General features: G+C 44.8%; 1 protein-coding gene across 2 annotated transcripts in view; it reads right to left on the bottom strand.

The window, feature by feature from the left end:
* The window catches only part of LOC143927233 (transient receptor potential cation channel subfamily M member 2-like), a 228756-nt gene that overhangs the window by 182336 nt on the left and 27355 nt on the right, over nt 1-19065 (bottom strand). For both annotated transcript variants that reach the window (XM_077451228.1, XM_077451229.1), the window contains exons 2-3: nt 5036-5247; nt 29-111 (exon numbers count right to left, since the gene is read on the bottom strand). In XM_077451228.1, coding sequence (XP_077307354.1) covers nt 29-111; nt 5036-5209 — 257 coding nt within the window. In that variant the 5' untranslated portion in view covers nt 5210-5247. The remainder of the gene's footprint in view (nt 1-28; nt 112-5035; nt 5248-19065) is intronic.

Below are 19065 nucleotides of genomic sequence, written 5' to 3'. Positions count from 1 at the left end.
AGAACTTTGTTGCAGATGATGTACTTACTCTTTTCCAGACTCTTGTGGGATGAAAACAACACACTCTTTTTTCTTAATATGTGTTAAAACCCAGGAATTCAGGTCATCAACCTGTAAATGAATGATAGTAAATATGAAAGCGACAAAAAAAACATTCTGATTATCAGAAAACGAAGAAAAAAAAAAAGGCTTCACAGAAAGGTAGCGCAGACCTTTTACTTGGTCCCGCTGTTTAAAAGAGAAGTAAAGGAATATATATTTTTTACAGGTTTATACTTACCTCGGTGGATGCAGCATCAGTACCCGGGTGTGTCTGCACTGAGAACCGAGCGATCGTACACCGTCGATGGATTGAGGACTGTCAACCAGCAGCTCTCCGCTCCTCCTTGCTCATTGGAGAGCTGAGCTTAGGGTTGCCACCTGTCCGGGATTGACCCAGACAGTCCAGGTTTTGAATCTTGTGTCCAGGTTTCAGACCGGCTGCAACTCAGACACATTATTAAGAATGGACTGCAGTTCCACAAATAACTGAGTACCACAATCACCAAGTACATAAGTGTGTACACGGGCCCCACCCCCAGGGCAGAACTTAGGGTGGTGGGGGCCCCTGGGCTTGAGTCACTTTCGGGCCCTGCCTTCTATACCTTACTGTATTTATCGGTGTATAACACGTGCTGGCGTATGACACGCACCCCACGTTTAGGAGGGAATTTTAAGGAAAAAACTTTTAGGAGGGAAGTTTAAGGAAAAAACTTACATTTAAATACCCATCAATGCAGCCTTATCAGTGTCCATCTGCAGCCTTGCCCATCCATCTGCAGCCTTATCAGTGTCCATCTGCAGCCTTGCCCATCCATCTGCAGCCTTGTCCAGTGTCATTGCAGCCTTGTCATTTGCAGGCTTGTCATTGCAGTCTCGAAGTTTAAAAATGGCGCTGCCGAGATACAGAGTCCTGTGTATCTCGGTGGCTCTCGGGTCCTCTCGCAGTCCCGAACGGAGCTGAGAGTAGTCGAGTGTACTCGGCTCGGCTCACAGTCACGCCCAGTAACTGTGAGCGGAGCCGAGCCGGGTACACTCGGCTATGTATCTTGGTGGGCCCCCTATTGGGTGGGGCCCATGGGCTTGAGCCCAGTCAAGCCCAATGGTAAGTCCTGCCCTGCCCACCCCCATACATGGACATGAGAGGAGAGAGGGCTCAATCTGCTCCTCCCACCCTTACCCCTCTGTCTTCTCACCCACACTCAAATCCCCGGTGTTCTGTGCCTCAGAAAAGGGATGGGTGAACTAGAAATGTGAAGCTTAGCAGCCAGCAAATACATTGTGGATGAAAGGTGTTGATGCCTGAGCCTCCATCCTCGGGTGAGTAAGCTCACCATCCAATGTCTGTGACTGAAGTCTCCCCCCTCCATTCCTTCTCTCTCTCTCCTGCCTCTGAGCGAGTGAGTACACTAAGGTAAGGGGGACTCAGATGTAAGGGGTGCCCTGTGGACTCTGATGTAAGAGGGTCTTTCTGAACCCTGATTTAAGGGGGAATGCTGGGAACTCTAAAGTTAGTAGGAGCCTTGATGAGCAGAAACCCCCTTACATCAGAGTTCCTCTTTAAACCAGAGTCCACAGTGTTCACCCTTAAAAAAACAAAATGCTGTACACTGCATAAGTGTTCGGGTTTGGCTTGAAGAAAAGGTGGTAACCCTAGCTGAGCTGTGGAGGAGCGGGGAGCGGTCGTCTCAGCGGCTCGCTGAGAGGGACATCAGTCCAGGCGCCTGGCGGATCCAGACTTCCATTGTCAGGATGACGAGGTGCCTGGACTGATTTCTGTGACGTCAACAGAGAGCTGAAAACGGGTCACAGGAGTGAAAAACGAATTGCACTCCTGTGATCCATAGGAGAGGCCGAGCCAAACACGCTTAGGCCTGGACTTCTCCTTTAACCCAGGTTCTGATCCCAATTTAGTGCAGAGCAGACATTTATCAGGTATTTGTAGCCAGGTGCACAAAGTTTCACTCAGTCTTTCACAGGATGGGCAGGCAGATGATATGAGTGTGTTTTTATGTTTTTTTTTTATTATTATTTGAAGAACTGGAATAGGGATTAGAGTGGGCCTTGGGATATCCAGAGCAATCAAACCCGATCAAGGACACTATCTAGCAAACAGTTAGATAGAATAGTCTTCTATGTAGAAAAATGCAAACAATTCAGAACGGGGAAAATCCCATAGTGGAAAGAACCCTGGCCAGCAGGTCTGGAACAGTCCCTATAACAAAAAAGGGAGCACAATGGCAACAGTCTCTGTCCCAAGATTTATGTCAGGCCTACTCACTGTGTCACTGGCTACTTGGATGCCTCCTTCCAGTATCAGCTGACACTAGTGGCGTAGTGGGTAGCACTCTCACCTAGCAGTAACAAGGGTTGCTGGTTCGAATCCCAACCAGGACACCACCTCCCTGGAGTTTGCATGTTCTCCCTGTGCCTGCGTGGGTTTCCTCCCACAGTCCAAAGACATGCAGGCAGGTTAATTGGCTTCTGTTCTACATTGGCCCTAGTATATGAATGGGGACCTTGGATGGTGGGCTCCTTAAGGGTAGGGACCAATGTGAGTGTACAATGTACAGGGATAGGGACAAGTGTAGACACTCACTCAGGATGGACTGGTGTCTTTATTCGAACTATGAAACTATACCATGAGCCTCCCCGACCATATCTTCCTTGGACGTTGTCTCAGCTGTTCCCGTGACTTGTGAATGATCCTTCAGATCCCTCCTGAGCCAGAATCACCCTGATTCTCAAAGGCCTTGGAAGATTTAACAGCATTTCCAGGCCGGGTCAGTCTCGAGCAGGCAAAGGACACTGCTATTCCATGTGCTCTAGACCAGTGGCCATCAACCCTGTCTTCAGGGCCCACTAGCAGACCAGGTTTGCAAGAGAACTGAAAGACTGTATTTATCGGCATATAACACGCACTTTTTCCCCCTAAAACCAGGGGGAAATTGGGGGTGCGTGTTATACGCCGATCCCCCACTATTTTTAACCCTTTCTGACGCTCTCTGCGGCTTTGGGCTATTTTCGGCCGTTCTCGGCTATTTTCAGCCGCACTCGGCCGTTCTTGGCGGCTTTCGGAAAGCCGCAGAGTGTGGCTGAAAATAGCCGAGAACGGGCGAGTGCGGCCGAAAATAGCCGAAAGCCGCCGAGAGCGGTCAAGAACTACCGAGCGACGCCAAGATACACAGGGCATCCGCTCTGTATCTCGGCTGCGTCATTTTTAAATGGCAAAGCCACAGAAAAGGCTGCAAATGACTGACAAGGCCAGGGTTGGACTGTGACAGAAATTTGGCCCTGGACTTCATCCAGACCGGCCCACTTACATTTTGAGTGTCCCATCAGCAGCCCCCTTACATCAGAGTGTCCCATCAGCAACCCTTACATCAGAGTGTCCCATCAGCACCCCCTTACATCAGAGTGTCCCATCAGCACCCCCTTACATCAGAGTATCCCATCAGCAACCCTTACATCAGAGTGTCCCATCAGCACCCTCTTACATCAGAGTGTCCCATCAGCACCCCCTTACATCAGAGTGTCCCATCAGCAGCCCCCTTACACCAGAGTGTCCCATCAGCAACCCCCTTACATCAGAGTGTCCCATCAGCAACCCTTACATCAGAGTGTCCCATCAGCAACCCCCTTACATCAGAGTGTCCCATCACCAGCCCCCTTACATCAGAGTGTCCCATCAGCAACCCCCTTACATCAGAGTGTCCCATCAGCAACCCCCTTACATCAGAGTGTCCCATCAGCACCCCCTTACATCAGAGTGTCCTATCATCACCCCCTTACATCAGAGTGTCCCATCAGCACCCCCTTACATCAGAGTGTCCCATCAGCAACCCTTACATCAGAGTGTCCCATCAGCACCCTCTTACATCAGAGTGTCCCATCAGCAACCCTTACATCAGAGTGTCCCATCAGCAATTCTTACATCAGAGTGTCCCATCAGCAACCCCCTTACATCAGAGTGTCCCATCAGCACCCCCTTACATCAGAGTGTCCCATCAGCAACCCCTTACATCAGAGTGTCCCATCAGCAACCCTTACATCAGAGTGTCCCATCAGCACCCTCTTACATCAGAGTGTCCCATCAGCAACCCTTACATCAGAGTGTCCCATCAGCAATTCTTACATCAGAGTGTCCCATCAGAAACCCCCATACATCAGAGTGTCCCATCAGCACCCCCTTACATCAGAGTGTCCCATCAGCAGCCCCTTACATCAGAGTGTCCCATCAGCAACCCTTACATCAGAGTGACCCCCCATGCTCTCCGCCACCCTCCCTGTGCTCTCTGCCAGCCTCCCTGTGCTCTCTGCCGCCCTCCCTTTGCTCTCCACCTCCCCACATGCTCTCCAATGCCCCCCTGTGCTCTCCACCTCCCCCTATGCTGCCCCCTGTGCTCTCCTCTTCCTCCCTGTGTTCTCTGCCTCTCCCCTGTGCGCTCGCCCCACCCCATGTTCTCAAGGTTCTTCCCTGTGCTCTCCAACCCCCCATGCTCTTTCCTGGTCCCACCTCACCCCTCCCCCACACCTCTGGTGGGTTCCCCCTCCCCCTCTCAGGGGATCTGTCAGGGAGGAGAGTGGGGAAGGGGCCGGTTAACATGTCATGGGCTGCTCAATGCAAAATGCCCGGGCCTATTTTTTGTCCCAGTCCGGGCCTGGATCTACCCCTTACATTTAGAGCAACTGCACTTCCAAGTGCACTTGCAGTGCAAAGTGGATTTGTCTTTCGTAAATAGCCCCCACTGTGTTGGTCTATCACATAAAATCCCAATAAAATACATTTACGTATTGAGTTGTAACATGACAAGATGAGGAAAATTGGGGTATGAATACATTTTCAAGGTTTTCAAGGCTATATATATATATATATATATATATATATATATATATATATATATATATATATATATATATTTTTTTTTTTTTTTCTTTTGGTTAGTGTTTCTTTTAATGTTTCAATGTTTCTTAGCATTTTGATGATGTTTCAAACCTTGGCTTCATCAAGGAAGAGTGGGCTTGTCTTCTTCTGTTTCTTCTTCTTCTTCTTGGCTTTAGAGGAGGTGGGTTGGTACGAGGAAATGCTGGCTTGTGGAAAGTTGACATCTTGAAGCTCTATGTTGTCCACTTGAACCAGACCTTTGGCTTTCCTTTTTGTATTTTCCATTATATATGTTTCTATGAATCTCACCTAGGCATGTGATCCTGTAAGGAAAAAAGATGAGAGTTAGAGGCACCAGATGAGCACAACCACAACAGGGAGGGTAATTCACATGTGAAAATAAATTAAAAAAATGATCTTAATTTGCAAATAAAGATCATTTCTTCCTCAGAGAACAGTGGCACGGGGGCAACAGAAAGAAGCTGGATAGGAGGAGTGGCAGGGGGCGGCTGCATATAAAGGAACCAATCTCTCAATTTTCCTCCTCTCCCTCGCGCAGGCATTCAGCGGCTGCAGGAGGAAAATGGAGAAACCGGTTCCTTTATGTCGGTGCTTCTCAATCTTTCTCCAGTCAGGGAACCCTTGAAGTACACCCCTAGGTGAATGGTGCTGCACTGCAACCACTCTGCAACTGTGTGCATTGCATGCAGTTGCAGCACAGTGATGATGCATTTAGTGGGATAAAACAGGCGGTGAGGAGGCAACATATTGCCTCTTTACCTCCTGTCAAATGCCTCCAAAAAGTGATCTGATCATGGATCACGTTTCAGAGGATGAACCAAAAACATGGGAAAAGTGAGGTTCATTGAGGAACAAAACACCAAAAATTCCAAAAATATATAAATGTTTAATTCATTAGAAATAATTATGGAGAATATACTTCACTTTGATGTATATAACACACTTATGATTCACTAAAACACGCTTGAAAGTCTATATAGAAGGGCCACCATAAAATAACCTAATGTATTCACTGTTGTTGATGGAATACCAATACTCGATCCCAGCAGGCACTAACAAAGAAGTAACATATACACACAAGACAGTGCTTACAACAAACATAAAACATACACGTCCGGACGCCAGTGGGATCCGAGACTGGTCCCAATTGGGTGCCAAACAATTGTAACAACCAGTTGCTGATTAACAATATGGGGCCGGAATCAGATCCCCCCCAGGTGGCTTGAGCCAAAAATAAAAAGTATAGATAGAGGATAGCCAGGAAAGCAGTCACCAAATAGAGAAGCTGAGACATGTAATCAATGATGATGATAACCCCACCCACTGAATTCAAAAAAGCTTGTCCGTCCTTAAAGTGGAAGTAAACTCTCCCACTCTGATGCTTCTTTTCATTAGGCCATTATAATAAGTCATTATCAGACTATAGCCACTGTAATCCAGCCCAAATCGCATATTACTTACTGTTTAACCACTTGAGACCCGCGCTATAGCCGAATGACGGCTACAGCGTGGATCTCCTTTGCCAGGACGACGTCTAATGACGTCGTCCCGTGCACGAGCAGCCTGCGCGCCCCCTTCTGTGATCGGCGAGTCTATGAGACTCGCCTGATCACCGATCCGAGCAAGGGGTCGATCCCGACCCCTTATCATGTGATCAGCTGTCAGCCAATGACAGCTGATCATGTGATACAACGGAGCCGGTAATTGGCTATTATTCCTCCTCGTGCTGATAGCGCGAGGAGAAAAAAAAAGAGCCGATCACTGGCGGCCGTGATCGGGACATCAGTCCCGATCACGGCCAGCCCTGCCAGTGCCCACCTGTCCCCTGCCAGTGCCCACCTGCCCCCTGCCAGTGCCACATGAATAAAAAATGTGTCCCCCCTGTCAGTGCCACCCAGCAGTGCCCATAGTGCCACCCAGCAGTACCCACAGTGCCACCCAGCAGTGCCCACAGTGCCACCCAGCAGTGCCACCCAGCAGTACCCACAGTGCCACCCAGCAGTGCCCACAATCTGCCTCAACAAAGGTGCTGCACCCCAGTGCCACATATCTGTGCCCATCAGTGTCATCTACCAGTGCCCATCAGTGCCCAGCAGTGCCGCCCATCAGTGCCCAGCAGTGCCACCTATTAGAGCCACCTATCAGTGCCACCTATCAGTGCCCATCAGTCCCATCTATCAGTGGTACCTATCAGTGCCCCTTAGTGCCACCCATCCGTGCCACCCATCTGTGCCACCCATCCGTGCCATCTTATCTGTGCCCATCAGTGCCGCCTTATCTGTGCCCGTCGGTGCCGCCTTATCTGTGCCTATTAGTGCCGCCTTAACTATGCCTATCAGTGCCCACCAGTGCAGCCTATCAGTGTCCAATGCAGCCTACCAGTGCCGCCTTATCAGCGTACTTCAATGAAGGAGAAAAATTACCTGTTTGCAAAATTTTATAACAAACTATTAAACATGATTTTTTTTGCATCTTTTTTTGTTTGTTTAGCAAAATATAAAACTCCGAGCTGTAATTAAATACCACCAAAAGAAAGCTCTATTTGTGGGAAAAAAATGATAAAAATGTCATTTGGGTACAGTGTTGTATGCCCGCGCAATTGTCATTCAAAGTGCATCAGCGCTGAAAGCTGAAAATTGGTCTGGGCATGAGGGGGGTTTAAGTGCCCAGTAAGCAAGTGGTTAAAGCAACTTTAAAAAAACTTGTTTCCAGGGGTTAGGCAGCGCCATCTTAAGTATTGTTTTCTGGGTCCACAGTAAAGTGTATTTCCGCCCTTACATTGAGCACTTCCTGTACTGTTAACCAAGCCTCCTTCTCAATCCAACGTTTCTATGGCATAGCTTACTTGTTTATTTCATAGTATTTACTTGTGCCGATGTCTAATATTTCCCTTTGTCAGACTTATCAGCTTCAGCTGATAAGACTGCAGTAATGGCCAAGTTTAGTCTGTATGTGAGGTCACATGGTGTGTAGGAGGAAGCTCTGAGTGATTTAGCAGAGTTCAGTGTTGTGCTATAGGAGGTCCTGATAACAGATAGATAAGACATAGAGAGTGTGCCTTAAATCAGGGGAGATCTGGGCATGCTCAGTGACTTCATTCTACAGAACAACAAGGATTACAACAATACTAAACAAGTAAGGAGATATCTACAAGCAGTGTTCATTAGGGTTTTTTAATGCTGATTTACATGGGACAAAGTTGTGGGGGAGGGTTTACAACCACTTTAATTCTTGTCCTCCAACAGAGGAGCAGTTCATGTGATATGGTAGGACTGTTGCCCCGGCGCACAAAATGATGATAGAATAATCCAGCGGGGGCACCGATAGCATGTGACCTGAAAATAGTGCTAAAAGTCAATGCCAACGTTTTGCATATTATTCATTATTCATTTTTCCACATAAAAAGCACTTTTGACAGTAATGAGTTTGTTATTTAACTTCCCATGCACGCAACGGAAAATCCATTTCTTTTCTTTCTTACCGTTTAGATACGCTTATTCCACGGGGCTTGAATACGGAATTAAGCCTACAGCCTTTTTTTATCTATATAGACGGCTATTTGTTGTTAGTTACCTCTCCTCTTCTTTATAACATGACAGTGTGAGAATATTGATAGTAAATAAAGCAGTCTTTTCAAGCTAGCCATATATCCTTCATGCTACTTTGTTATATACCCTGAGAGAGTGGAACCATCGTGAGAATAATCTAATAATACTTAAACCATTATAGGGTATCAAAGAAAAAAATTAATTAAATTAGAACTATTTGTTTTTCAATTAATTGAATAAATTCTTTATTATTATATTCTTTTATTTCATTTTTTTATTTACTTACATATACATACATTTGGTATAAGTTTTCTCTGGTAACTGAAGTGATATAGGTGTTCTAATATAGTCTATTGTCACTGTCATGTTTGTCAGCTTGTCTGACTTTCTGTTTCCTTTTTGTGTTTTTTTTTTCTCTTGTTTTCCCGTTTTCCCTTTAATTATTCAATTATTATCCCGGGGGTCCTCTATAAATGGATTCTTTGGCCGGTTTGTTTTAACCACTTCAGCCCCGGACCATTTTGCTGGTCAAAGACCAGACCACTTTTTGTAATTCGGCACTGCGTCGCTTTAACTGACAGTTGCGCGGTCGTGCGACGTGGCTCCCAAACAAAATTGACGTCCTTTTTTTCCCACAAATAGAGCTTTCTTTTGGTGGTATTTGATCACCTCTCATTTTTTTTTGTTCAAAATGTATCAGGGATGAGACCACCACACTAGAATCTTTTGATCCACTGAGAGCCCCCTTCCCTCTTTTGATCACCTCTGCGGTTTTTATTTTTTGCGCTATAAACAAAAATAGAGCGACAATTTTGAAAAAAACGCATTATTTTTTACTTTAATAAATATCCCCCCAAAAATATATAAAAAAAACATTTTTTTCCCTCAGTTTAGGCCGATACGTATTCTTCTACATATTTTTGGTAAATGTGTATTCCAAGGGAGTTTTTTTTTTTTTTTTGGGAGGGTGCATATGATCAGCACAGGGCCAATCAGGACTGTCCAGACAGAGGGCCAGGGGTCCTGCAGCCTCATAGGACAATCGGGGGAGAATGAAAACTCCACCTACAAGCTTTAACCAGTGCTCGGCCAGACACTGCTGATGAGGTATTTAGCATTTTAGATTTACTAAGATAATTGCATTTCCATGTTTTGTGTACTGTGGGAGAGCAGATATAGTGAATGCAGGCTCCTGGAGAAACCAGATATAGCAAATGCAGAGTCCCGGGGAGGCCAGATATAGTGAATGCAGGGTCCTAGGGAGGCCAGATATAGTGAATGCAGGGTCCTGGGGAGGCCAGATATAGTGAATGCAGAGTCCTGGGGAGGCCAGATAGATATAGTGACTGCAGAGTCCTGGGGAGACCATATAGATATAGTGACTGTAGAGTCCTGGGGAGACCAGATATAGTGAATGCAGGCTCCTGGGGAGACCCGATATAGTGAATGCAGGCTCTGGGGGAGATCAGATATAGTGAATGCAGGCTCCTGGGGAGATCAGATATAGTGAATGCAGGTTCCTGGGGAGATCAGATATAGTGAATGCAGGCTCCTGGGGAGACCCAATATAGTGAATGCAGGCTCTGGGGGAGATCAGATATAGTGAATGCAGGCTCCTGGGGAGATCAGATATAGTGAATGCAGGTTCCTGGGGAGATCAGATATAGTGAATGCAGGATCCTGGGGAGATCAGATATAGTGAATGCAGGCTCCTGGGGAGACCAGATATAGTGAATGCAGGATCCTGGTGAGATCAGATATAGTGAATGCAGGTTCCTGGGGAGACCCGATATAGTGAATGCAGGCTCATGGGGAGACCCAATATAGTGAATGCAGGCTCCTGGGGAGACCCAATATAGCGAATGCAGGCTCCTGGGGAGATCCGATATAGTGAATGCAGGCTCCTGTGGAGACCAGATATAGTGAATGCAGGCTCATGGGGAGACCCAATATAGTGAATACAGGCTCCTGGGGAGACCCAATATAGCGAATGCAGGATCCTGGGGAGATCAGATATAGTGAATGCAGGCTCCTGGGGAGATCAGATATAGTGAATGCAGGCTCCTGGGTTTAGTAACACTTTAATACTATCTTTGCTCTAGGTGTAGGTCATATACATACCTCCCAAAGCCTGGCTTAAAGAATAGCATCATCCAATCCTGCCTTGTCGCTAGGACGTTGCTAAGACACTCCCAGATTCAAACATAGCAAAAATGGAGAAGAACAGAGCCAAAATTCTGCTTAATCCAGTCAGTCCATCGTCAGTTCCGAGAATGAGCACTTCACCTGCCAGATGCAGGCTTTCCCTCCGGTGCATTTCACCTCAATTGGGCTTAGTTGTAGTTCTCCTTCTACTCAACTAATCCCAATTACGGGTGAAATTCATCAGGGGCAGAACATGTGTCCCGTAGGAGATGTGCTCTTTCTCTAAATAAAACTTCAGACTAATTGGAGTTAGCGGTAGTACATCATTATTTATTCTTTATCTGTATGATGTCTCAGCAACACGTCTTGCGGAGTATAGAAATTATCCGGCTGCCTTGTCAACGCAGCTTGGATGTCGTGCCAACAGTTACTCCTAGGCTACAAGACAACGGAAGAACATTCTACACACACCTACTAACATTCCTCTGGGGCTTACCTGGAGAAGAATTGGCATCGTGCTGCTTTCCAGTAAATAATAATACAATGTCAACAGCAACAAATAGCTACACTGTTATCAGGAATAAGAAGGCTATATTATGGCTAGTGGTCCTGGAAACTTAAATACGAGGGGTCAGTTTAACCACTTACCGACTGCGTCACGTACATTTACTGCGGCAAAGTGGCTCTATTGTGCGAAATCACGTACCTGTATGTAATCCCGTGCAATAGCCTCTAGGAGCGCCAAAGATCCAAATGCACGCTCATTGGACAGAGGGGGAGCCAATCAGCAGGTCTGGTGGAGCCGATGTCCACCAGCCACCCGTGATTGTTCCCAGGAAAGGCAGAATAGCTGCCTGCCTATGTAATCAAGGCAGATTTCTGTTCTGACAGGGGAGAAGATGGAGATCTGGTGTTTCTGTTTAGAAGGAACACAGATCACTGTCTTCAACCAGTCAGAGCAACCCCCTGCCCCCCCCCCCCCCACAGTTAGCAAGCACTCCCAGGGAAAAAACATTTAACCCTTCGATCGCCCCTGATGTTAACACCTTCGCTGCCAGTGTCATTAGTACAGTGACAGTGCATATTTGTTAGCACTGATCACTGTATTGGTGTCACTGGTCCCCAAAAAAGTGTCAAAAGTGTCAATTAGGTGTCTGATTTGTCCGCTGCAATGTCACAATCCTGCTACAAGTTGCCAATCACCGCCATTACTAGTAAAATAAATAAATAAAAATATCCCATAGTTTGTAAACACTATAACTTTTGTGCATACCAATCAATATACGCTTATTGGATTTTTTTTTTTACCAAAAATACGTAGCAGAATATATATTAGCCTAAATTGATGAAGACTTTTTTTTTTTTAATTGAATATGTTTTATAGCAGAAAGTAAAAATAAATAAATAAATAAATAATTTTTTTGTTTTTCAAAAGTGTCGCTCTTTTTTTGTTTATAGCACAGAAAATAAAAACCACACAGGTGATCAAATACCAACAAAATAAAGCTCTATTTGTGGGCAATAAAAGGACATACATTTTATTTGGGTCCAGCATTGCGCGACCGAGCAATTGTCAGTTAAAATAACGCAGTGCCGTATCGCAAAAAATGACCTGGTCATTAAAGGGGATAAAAACCTTCTGGGGCTGAAGTGGACATCATCAATTCATGAGCAGACTGCTACAAAAGCAAACCTGTCCCGCAGTCATTTTAAAAATGAACGCCATTATTTAATTCGGAAATACATTTGTAATGCTTTTACAGGAATCTGAATTTTAGTATCACTTTTAACAGGACCATTTATAGAATAATTGTATACATTTTAACCACAGTAACAGTATAAAATATAATATATATATATATATATATTTATATTTATTTATTTATTTATTTATTTTTCTTTTTGCATGAGAGGTGAGCGCTGCACTCTCTATATATTTATATGTGAGTGCAGCGCTCACCTCTCATGCGTAAAAAAAAACACACACACACACACACACACACACACACATATTGTGGAGATGTGACCCCATGTCACAGATGCATATGAGCAGGAATACCTGTGGGCTGGGTTCATAAACACCCCAGGAATAGAGCTCAGGGCTCAGACTGAGGTTGCCACCTGTCCAGGATTCACCCGGACAGTTCGGGTTTGGAATCATCTGTCCCGAGTTTCAAACTGCCTGAAACCCGGACACATTATTCATACTGGACTATGGCCTCCCAGCAGGTTGCTGACTCCAGTTGCCTAAGCTGAGAGTGTCTGTTACACTCTTTCACACTGCCCAAAGCCAGCACTAACAGATCCCCAACATACGGATGGGAGAGGAGAGAGGGCTCGATCTGCTCGTCTTCCCCCCACGCCTACCCCGCTGTGTCTGCCCACACTCCAATCCCCGTCACTGTGTCTCAGAAAAGGAAAGTGGGGCCTGTAAATTTGAAGTCTAGCAGCCTCAGATACATCTGGATGAGAGGTGCTGACTGTCAAGGGGTGAGTGAGCTCCCCATCCATCCCTGTCTGTGACTGAAGTCCCACGTTATCTCTCCTGCCTCTGAGTGAGTACACTAAGGTAATTCAGGGTTCTCAGAGCACCCCTTATATCACAGTTCCCCTTTACATCAGAGGCCACAGTGTTCCCCCTTACATCAGAGTCCTCTCCATACATCAGAGTACTCAGTGTTCCCCCTTACATCATGGTTCCCAGAGCATCCATTATGTTGGAGTCCCCAAAGTTCTCCCTTACATTAGAGTCTGCAGAGTCCCACCTTACAGCGTAAGGAAAGTGTTCGGGTTTGACTTGAAGAAAAGGTGGCAACCCTAGCTCAGACTTGGAGACCGCTCCACCCGGGACAGACAGCAAGTCTGGCCTAGGAGGTCGGAGGGTCTTAGTAGGAGACGGCACAAGGAGAAAAAAAAGACAGGAGGTCTTGGAGTCTAAGACTGCAGGTGGCAGTCTGTGTGTATGTCTGAAGCAGGCGGATGTGGCCTGTGACCAAAAAAGCACGAAGCTGACAGTGAGTAAGCCAGGAGGCTATCGTTTGGTAATACAGTGCTGGTGGAACCCCCTGCGATGGAAGATTACTGTTTGTTTGAACTTTTTCATTACCTTTAAACAAAAGTGGGCTGCCATGCCCTAAAAACGCAGTCTGGAGTGGCACGTTTCTGGAAAACTGCACACACCACTTGAACCTAATCACCCCGAATCGTCACAACATATATATATATATATATATATATATATATATATATATATATATATATATATATATATATATATATAAATGTTTTTAGATATAGAAATGCCTCTGACTATAGTGCTTAAAACAATAAATGCATGACCATCAGATAAATAACACACAGCATATTATGTGAAAAAATGCATCTAAATTATAAAAAAATCATAAACATCAGTCCATGAAAAAAAAAAAGTCCACAAAAATTCCTATGCCTTTGAGAAAGCCCATTGGGTGCAACACGTGAGATAGGCGGTGATGGGATCACATTGGGAGGAGGCGGACGGAGCTTGTGAATGCCTGAAGTCATCTGATATGTGCTGTTTTTTGACCTCTGAAATGCATTTTACTTTGGAATAAATGATTATATGAGTGGTCTACACTATGGGTCTTTCCTCTTTTACTTTATATGATTAACATCTCGCTGGGAGCTGTGGACTTTGAGTATCTAGCCAGTAGAAGCCGTGCCACTATACTACTGTAAAGCGCTATTCACCTCTTCTTACCGATGAGGTCTATTCTAGCACATGAGAGGGCTCCCATAAGGGGGGTATAGGGCTTTGCCATGTTTTCTGTTAGCCCTTGTACACACGGGCGGACATTCCGACAACAAAATCCATCGGATTTTTTCCGACGGATTTTGTCTGAAACTGGTGTTGCATACACACGGTCGGACAAAGTTGTCAGAAAATCCAATCATTCATAACGTGATGACGTTCGTTCGTTGCGACGGGACTACGTTGCCGCTAGTAGCCAATAGCTTTGGTCTAGGAATTTGATCTGAGCATGCGTGGCACTTTGTCTGATCGGAATTCTCTACAAACCATCAGACAAAGTCCGATCGGATCGTGTTGTTGGAAAATTTTATATCCAGCTCTCAAACTTTGTTGGTTGGACATTCCGACGGAAAAAGTCAGATTTAGCCCACACACGGTCAGATTATCCGACAACGCGTTCCGATTGGACATTTTCTGTCGGAACGTCCGACTGTTTGTACAAGGGCTTAAAGGGTTACTAAACCCTTTTTTTTTTTTTTTTTACAAAATAAATTTTATTGAAGAAAAAATAATCATATCAAGATTACAGTATCATCATACAGTCGTTTAGGAATCAGAGAACAGGTGAACAAATGAACAATGGCTGTTCTGGATAAGATATATGTATCTAAAATCTGGGTATCATATAGAGTCTCTTGGGTAAACAGTTTAGAATCCAGACGGAGATAGGCTTGGTAAAAAAGATCAACATTAAATCAAACTTAGAGTAAGTATTTCTAAATACTATAGCACATTGTTCTGTCTTGTGATAAAACTAGTCAGGGGAGATTCCAAGTGCTTGAGTAATGGAGTGGGTGCCTGCATGATAATTCAGGCCATAGGAGTATGAAGTTGCTGGCCGGATTCTCTGTCTTGAGCATCTGAGTAGCAACAGGTAGTAAGACTAGGTCTTGGTGGATAGTGAGAGATGGGGGGGGGGGGTGAAGGGTTAGGGTGGTAGGCAAAAAGAGGTATGGGGGGTGATGGAGAGGGAAGGTCAGAGGGATTGAAGGATTAGTGGTTGTCTCCTCGGTCTCCGCTAATTGATAAGTGGCTTTGGTGTGTTGTCGCTTTAGGGTGGTGGGGATTAGGTATGCAAGACATCTGGTATCAGAGATGTCTTAGCCCCTGTACACACGGTCGGAGATTTCGACAACCAAATCCGTCTAATTTTGTCTGTCGGATTTTGTCCGTCGGATCTTGTCCGAAACTGTTGCATACACACGGTCGGAATAAGTTGTCGAAAAATCCGATCATTCAGAACGTGATGACGTAATTTCGTTACGATGGGACTACGTTCAGGCTAGTAGCCAATAGCTTTGATGTAGGAATTTGATCTGAGCATGCGTGGCACTTGGTCCGATCAAAATTCTCTACACATGATCGGAGTATGTCCGATCGAACCAGTTGGTCGGAAAATATTTCCAACAAGTTGGAAAATTGGGTCCGACGGATATTCCGACGGAATCAGTCCGATGCATACCACACACAGTCGGATTATCCGACAACACGGTCCGATAGGACACATTCCGACGGATTCTCCGACCGTGTGTACAAGGGCTTACAGTGGAAGGAAAATACTGACATGTGGTCTCCCATACTCATCCCTTGGGTAGGGGTCGGAGGCCCATGTCACCTGAAAAAGGAGAACAGAAAAAAGGGGAAGGGGTCATGGTCACGGGTTAGTTCATCAATGTTAGATACCTGTTGGTTGTTTGCAATTGCTTCCAACAGGCCCATGTCTTGGATAATTTGTCTGAGGAGTCTTCGGCAATGAAAATGAGTTCTTCCATTTTAGCTATTTTGTTCATTTGTTTAAACCATTCTGGGATGGTCGGTACGTAAGAGGAGACCCAGTGTCTTGGAATGCACATTTTAGCTGCATTGATTAGGGGTAAGATCAGGGTCTTACGATAGTGGTGAGCTGGTATATCTGAGTGATGAAAGAGGCATTGGGCTGAGGTATGATCTAAGGTATATGTGGATGTTGATTCTGTGAGTTCTCGGACTTGTAACCAAAATGGTTGGATTACTGGACATGACCACCTAATGTGTAGCAATTTGCCAGGTTCTCCGGCGCATCTCCAGCATTTGTTAGGATAGGAAAAGCTTTGTTTGTTTAGAATTGCTGGGGTTCTGTACCAGCGAGTTAGGGTCTTGTAGTTTTTCTGAATGGAGATGTTTAGGGAGACTTTATGGGCGATGGTGAATATACGTTCCCATTGTTCTTCTGATAACTCTAATGCCACGTACACATGGTCGGATTTTCCGACAACAAATGTTCGATGGGAGCTTTTTGTTGGAAATTCCGACTGTGTGTAGGCTCTATCGGACATTTTCCGTAGGAATTTCCGACAAACAAAATTTGAGATCCTGATCTCAAATTTTCCGACAACAAAATCCGTTCTCGTAAATTCCGATCGTGTGTACACAATTCCGACACACAAAGTTCCACGCATGCTCTGAATCAATTAGGAGACAGAAGCGATTTGTCTGTTAAAACTAGCATTCGTAATGGAGATAGCACATTCGTCACGCTGCAAATTTTGAAATCTTTTCATGCAGCGCATTCTCTTCTTCTTTATGATGCTACAATAATGAAGTTGTTTTGCTGCTGATATTCACACAGAGTTCTCACAAACTGATTTCTTTATTATTTCTCGCAATCTCATGAATATTTTTTTTTTTTCATAATAAGTTTAGAATTTTTGGTTATAGTGTTTTTTTTTTTTTTTTTATCCAGATCTCCTATTTTTTTACATTTTTTTATAGTGATAGCCATAATTTTTTCTTTTGTTTTGTGTCAAAGTTACCACAACACCATTATTATCTTATCTTTTATTTTTTAACCTCAAAGAGGTTGGTTGGTGTTGGTGTCCCTTGTTAATTTGACATTGTACTTTTGAAATGTACCTGCCTACTCACAAAAAAAAAACTGTCCTTTTTGAACTAAAACACATAGCCAAATATTTGCGAAAAATAAAAAGCCATTTATTATGGGTCATAACAAAATAAGGAGGAAGGCAGCGCTGGAGAAACTGGTGAAATTTGCGAAGCCTTTGTACCTCAGGGCACACATCAATTATTTTACAGTCGTAATTGTTGGCCTGAGGAGTCCTTATAATAGTGAGCACAACCTGGTCCAGGACTACAAGAGATCAGGAACAGCAACAGCTGACATATCTGTCCCCAGGCTGTGGTCATTGGTCATACAACAGGCTGCGTCTTTTGTCAGACCAGACTGAACCCAGTCCATCACTCTCTTGTTTTCCTTACACGCTTGCTTCCAGGCTGTGGCTCTGGTGTTGTAGTTGTGGCAGAAGGAGGACCATGGTTGAACTCACAAATGTGGCTTTGGCTTGTGAGTTCGCCCCTAAACCCCTTATTTAGTAGACATGTGCATTCGTTTTCGTCCGAATGCATTTTCGTCCGAATTTCAGCTATTTTCGTTTTCGTTTTGACAAACGATAACGAAAGCACAAAATCCGAAAAACGAAAGATCCGACATAAATAAATGCTTTATTTTCGTTTTCATTGTTACAACAGTTCGATATAGAATAGGAGATTCGACATGACTCTGACAACAATCTGTGTCTATAGAACCTGTGGTCGAATGTGCCTAACCTTACCTCTATTAGTCCAAGATTATATATAGAGAAAATATTCGACAGAGAAAAAAGATTTGACAGAGAGAAAAGATTCTGCAAGTTACTGTCCTAAAAAGTGTTTGGGGACCCGGGTCCTGCCCCAGGGGACATGGATCAATGCAAAAAAAAGTTTTAAAAACGGACGTTTTTTCGGGAGCAGTGATTTTAATAATGATTAAAGTGAAACAATAAAAGTGTAATATTCCTTTAAATTTCGTAGGGGGGGTTGTCTATAGTATGCCTGTGAAGGGGCGCATGTTTCCCGTGCTTAGAATTGTCCCTGCACAAAGTGTCATTTATGCAGGAAAAAAAGTCCTTTAAAATCACTCGCAGCTATTATGAATTGTCGGCTCCGTAATACAGAGAGCACTCATTGAAAGTCATTGATAAAAAAATAAATAAATAAATAATTTAAAAAAAAGCGTGGGGGTCCCCCAAATTCAATTACCAGGCCCTTCAGGGCTGGTATGGATATTAAGGGGAACCCTGCCTCAAATTTAAGAAAAAATTTGACGTGGGGTTCCCCCTAAATATCCATAACCAGACCCTTCAGGTCTGGTATGGATATTAAGGGGAACCCCGCGTCAAATTAAAAAAAAAATTGACGTGGGGTTCCCCCTAAAAATCCATACCAGACCCTTTATCCGAGCACGCAACCTGGCAGGCCGCAGGAAAAGAGGGGGGGACGAGAGAGCGGCCACCCCTCCCTCCTGAACCGTACCAGGCCACATGCCCTCAACATTGGGAGGATGCTTTGGGGGTCTGTGACCCCTCAAAGCACCTTGTCCCCATGTTGATGAAGACAAGGGCCTCATCCCCACAACCCTGGCCGGTGGTTGTGGAGGTCTGCGGGCTGGGGGCTTATCAGAATCTGGAAGCCCCCTTTAACAAGGGGACCCCCAGATCCCGGCCCCCCCCTGTTTGAAATGGTAAGGGGGTACAAAAGTACCCCTACCATTTCACAAAGAAAGTGTAAAAAATGGTTAAATAAAACAAACACTTTTTAAAAAT

This window comes from Lithobates pipiens, unplaced genomic scaffold (assembly GCF_037356315.1).
Source record: "Lithobates pipiens isolate NorthernLeopardFrog02 unplaced genomic scaffold, aLitPip1_a1.2 Scaffold_23, whole genome shotgun sequence".
Taxonomy (NCBI): domain Eukaryota; kingdom Metazoa; phylum Chordata; class Amphibia; order Anura; family Ranidae; genus Lithobates; species Lithobates pipiens.
The sequence above is the reverse complement of the archived record's forward strand: the minus strand, read 5'-3'. Positions and strand labels throughout refer to the sequence as shown.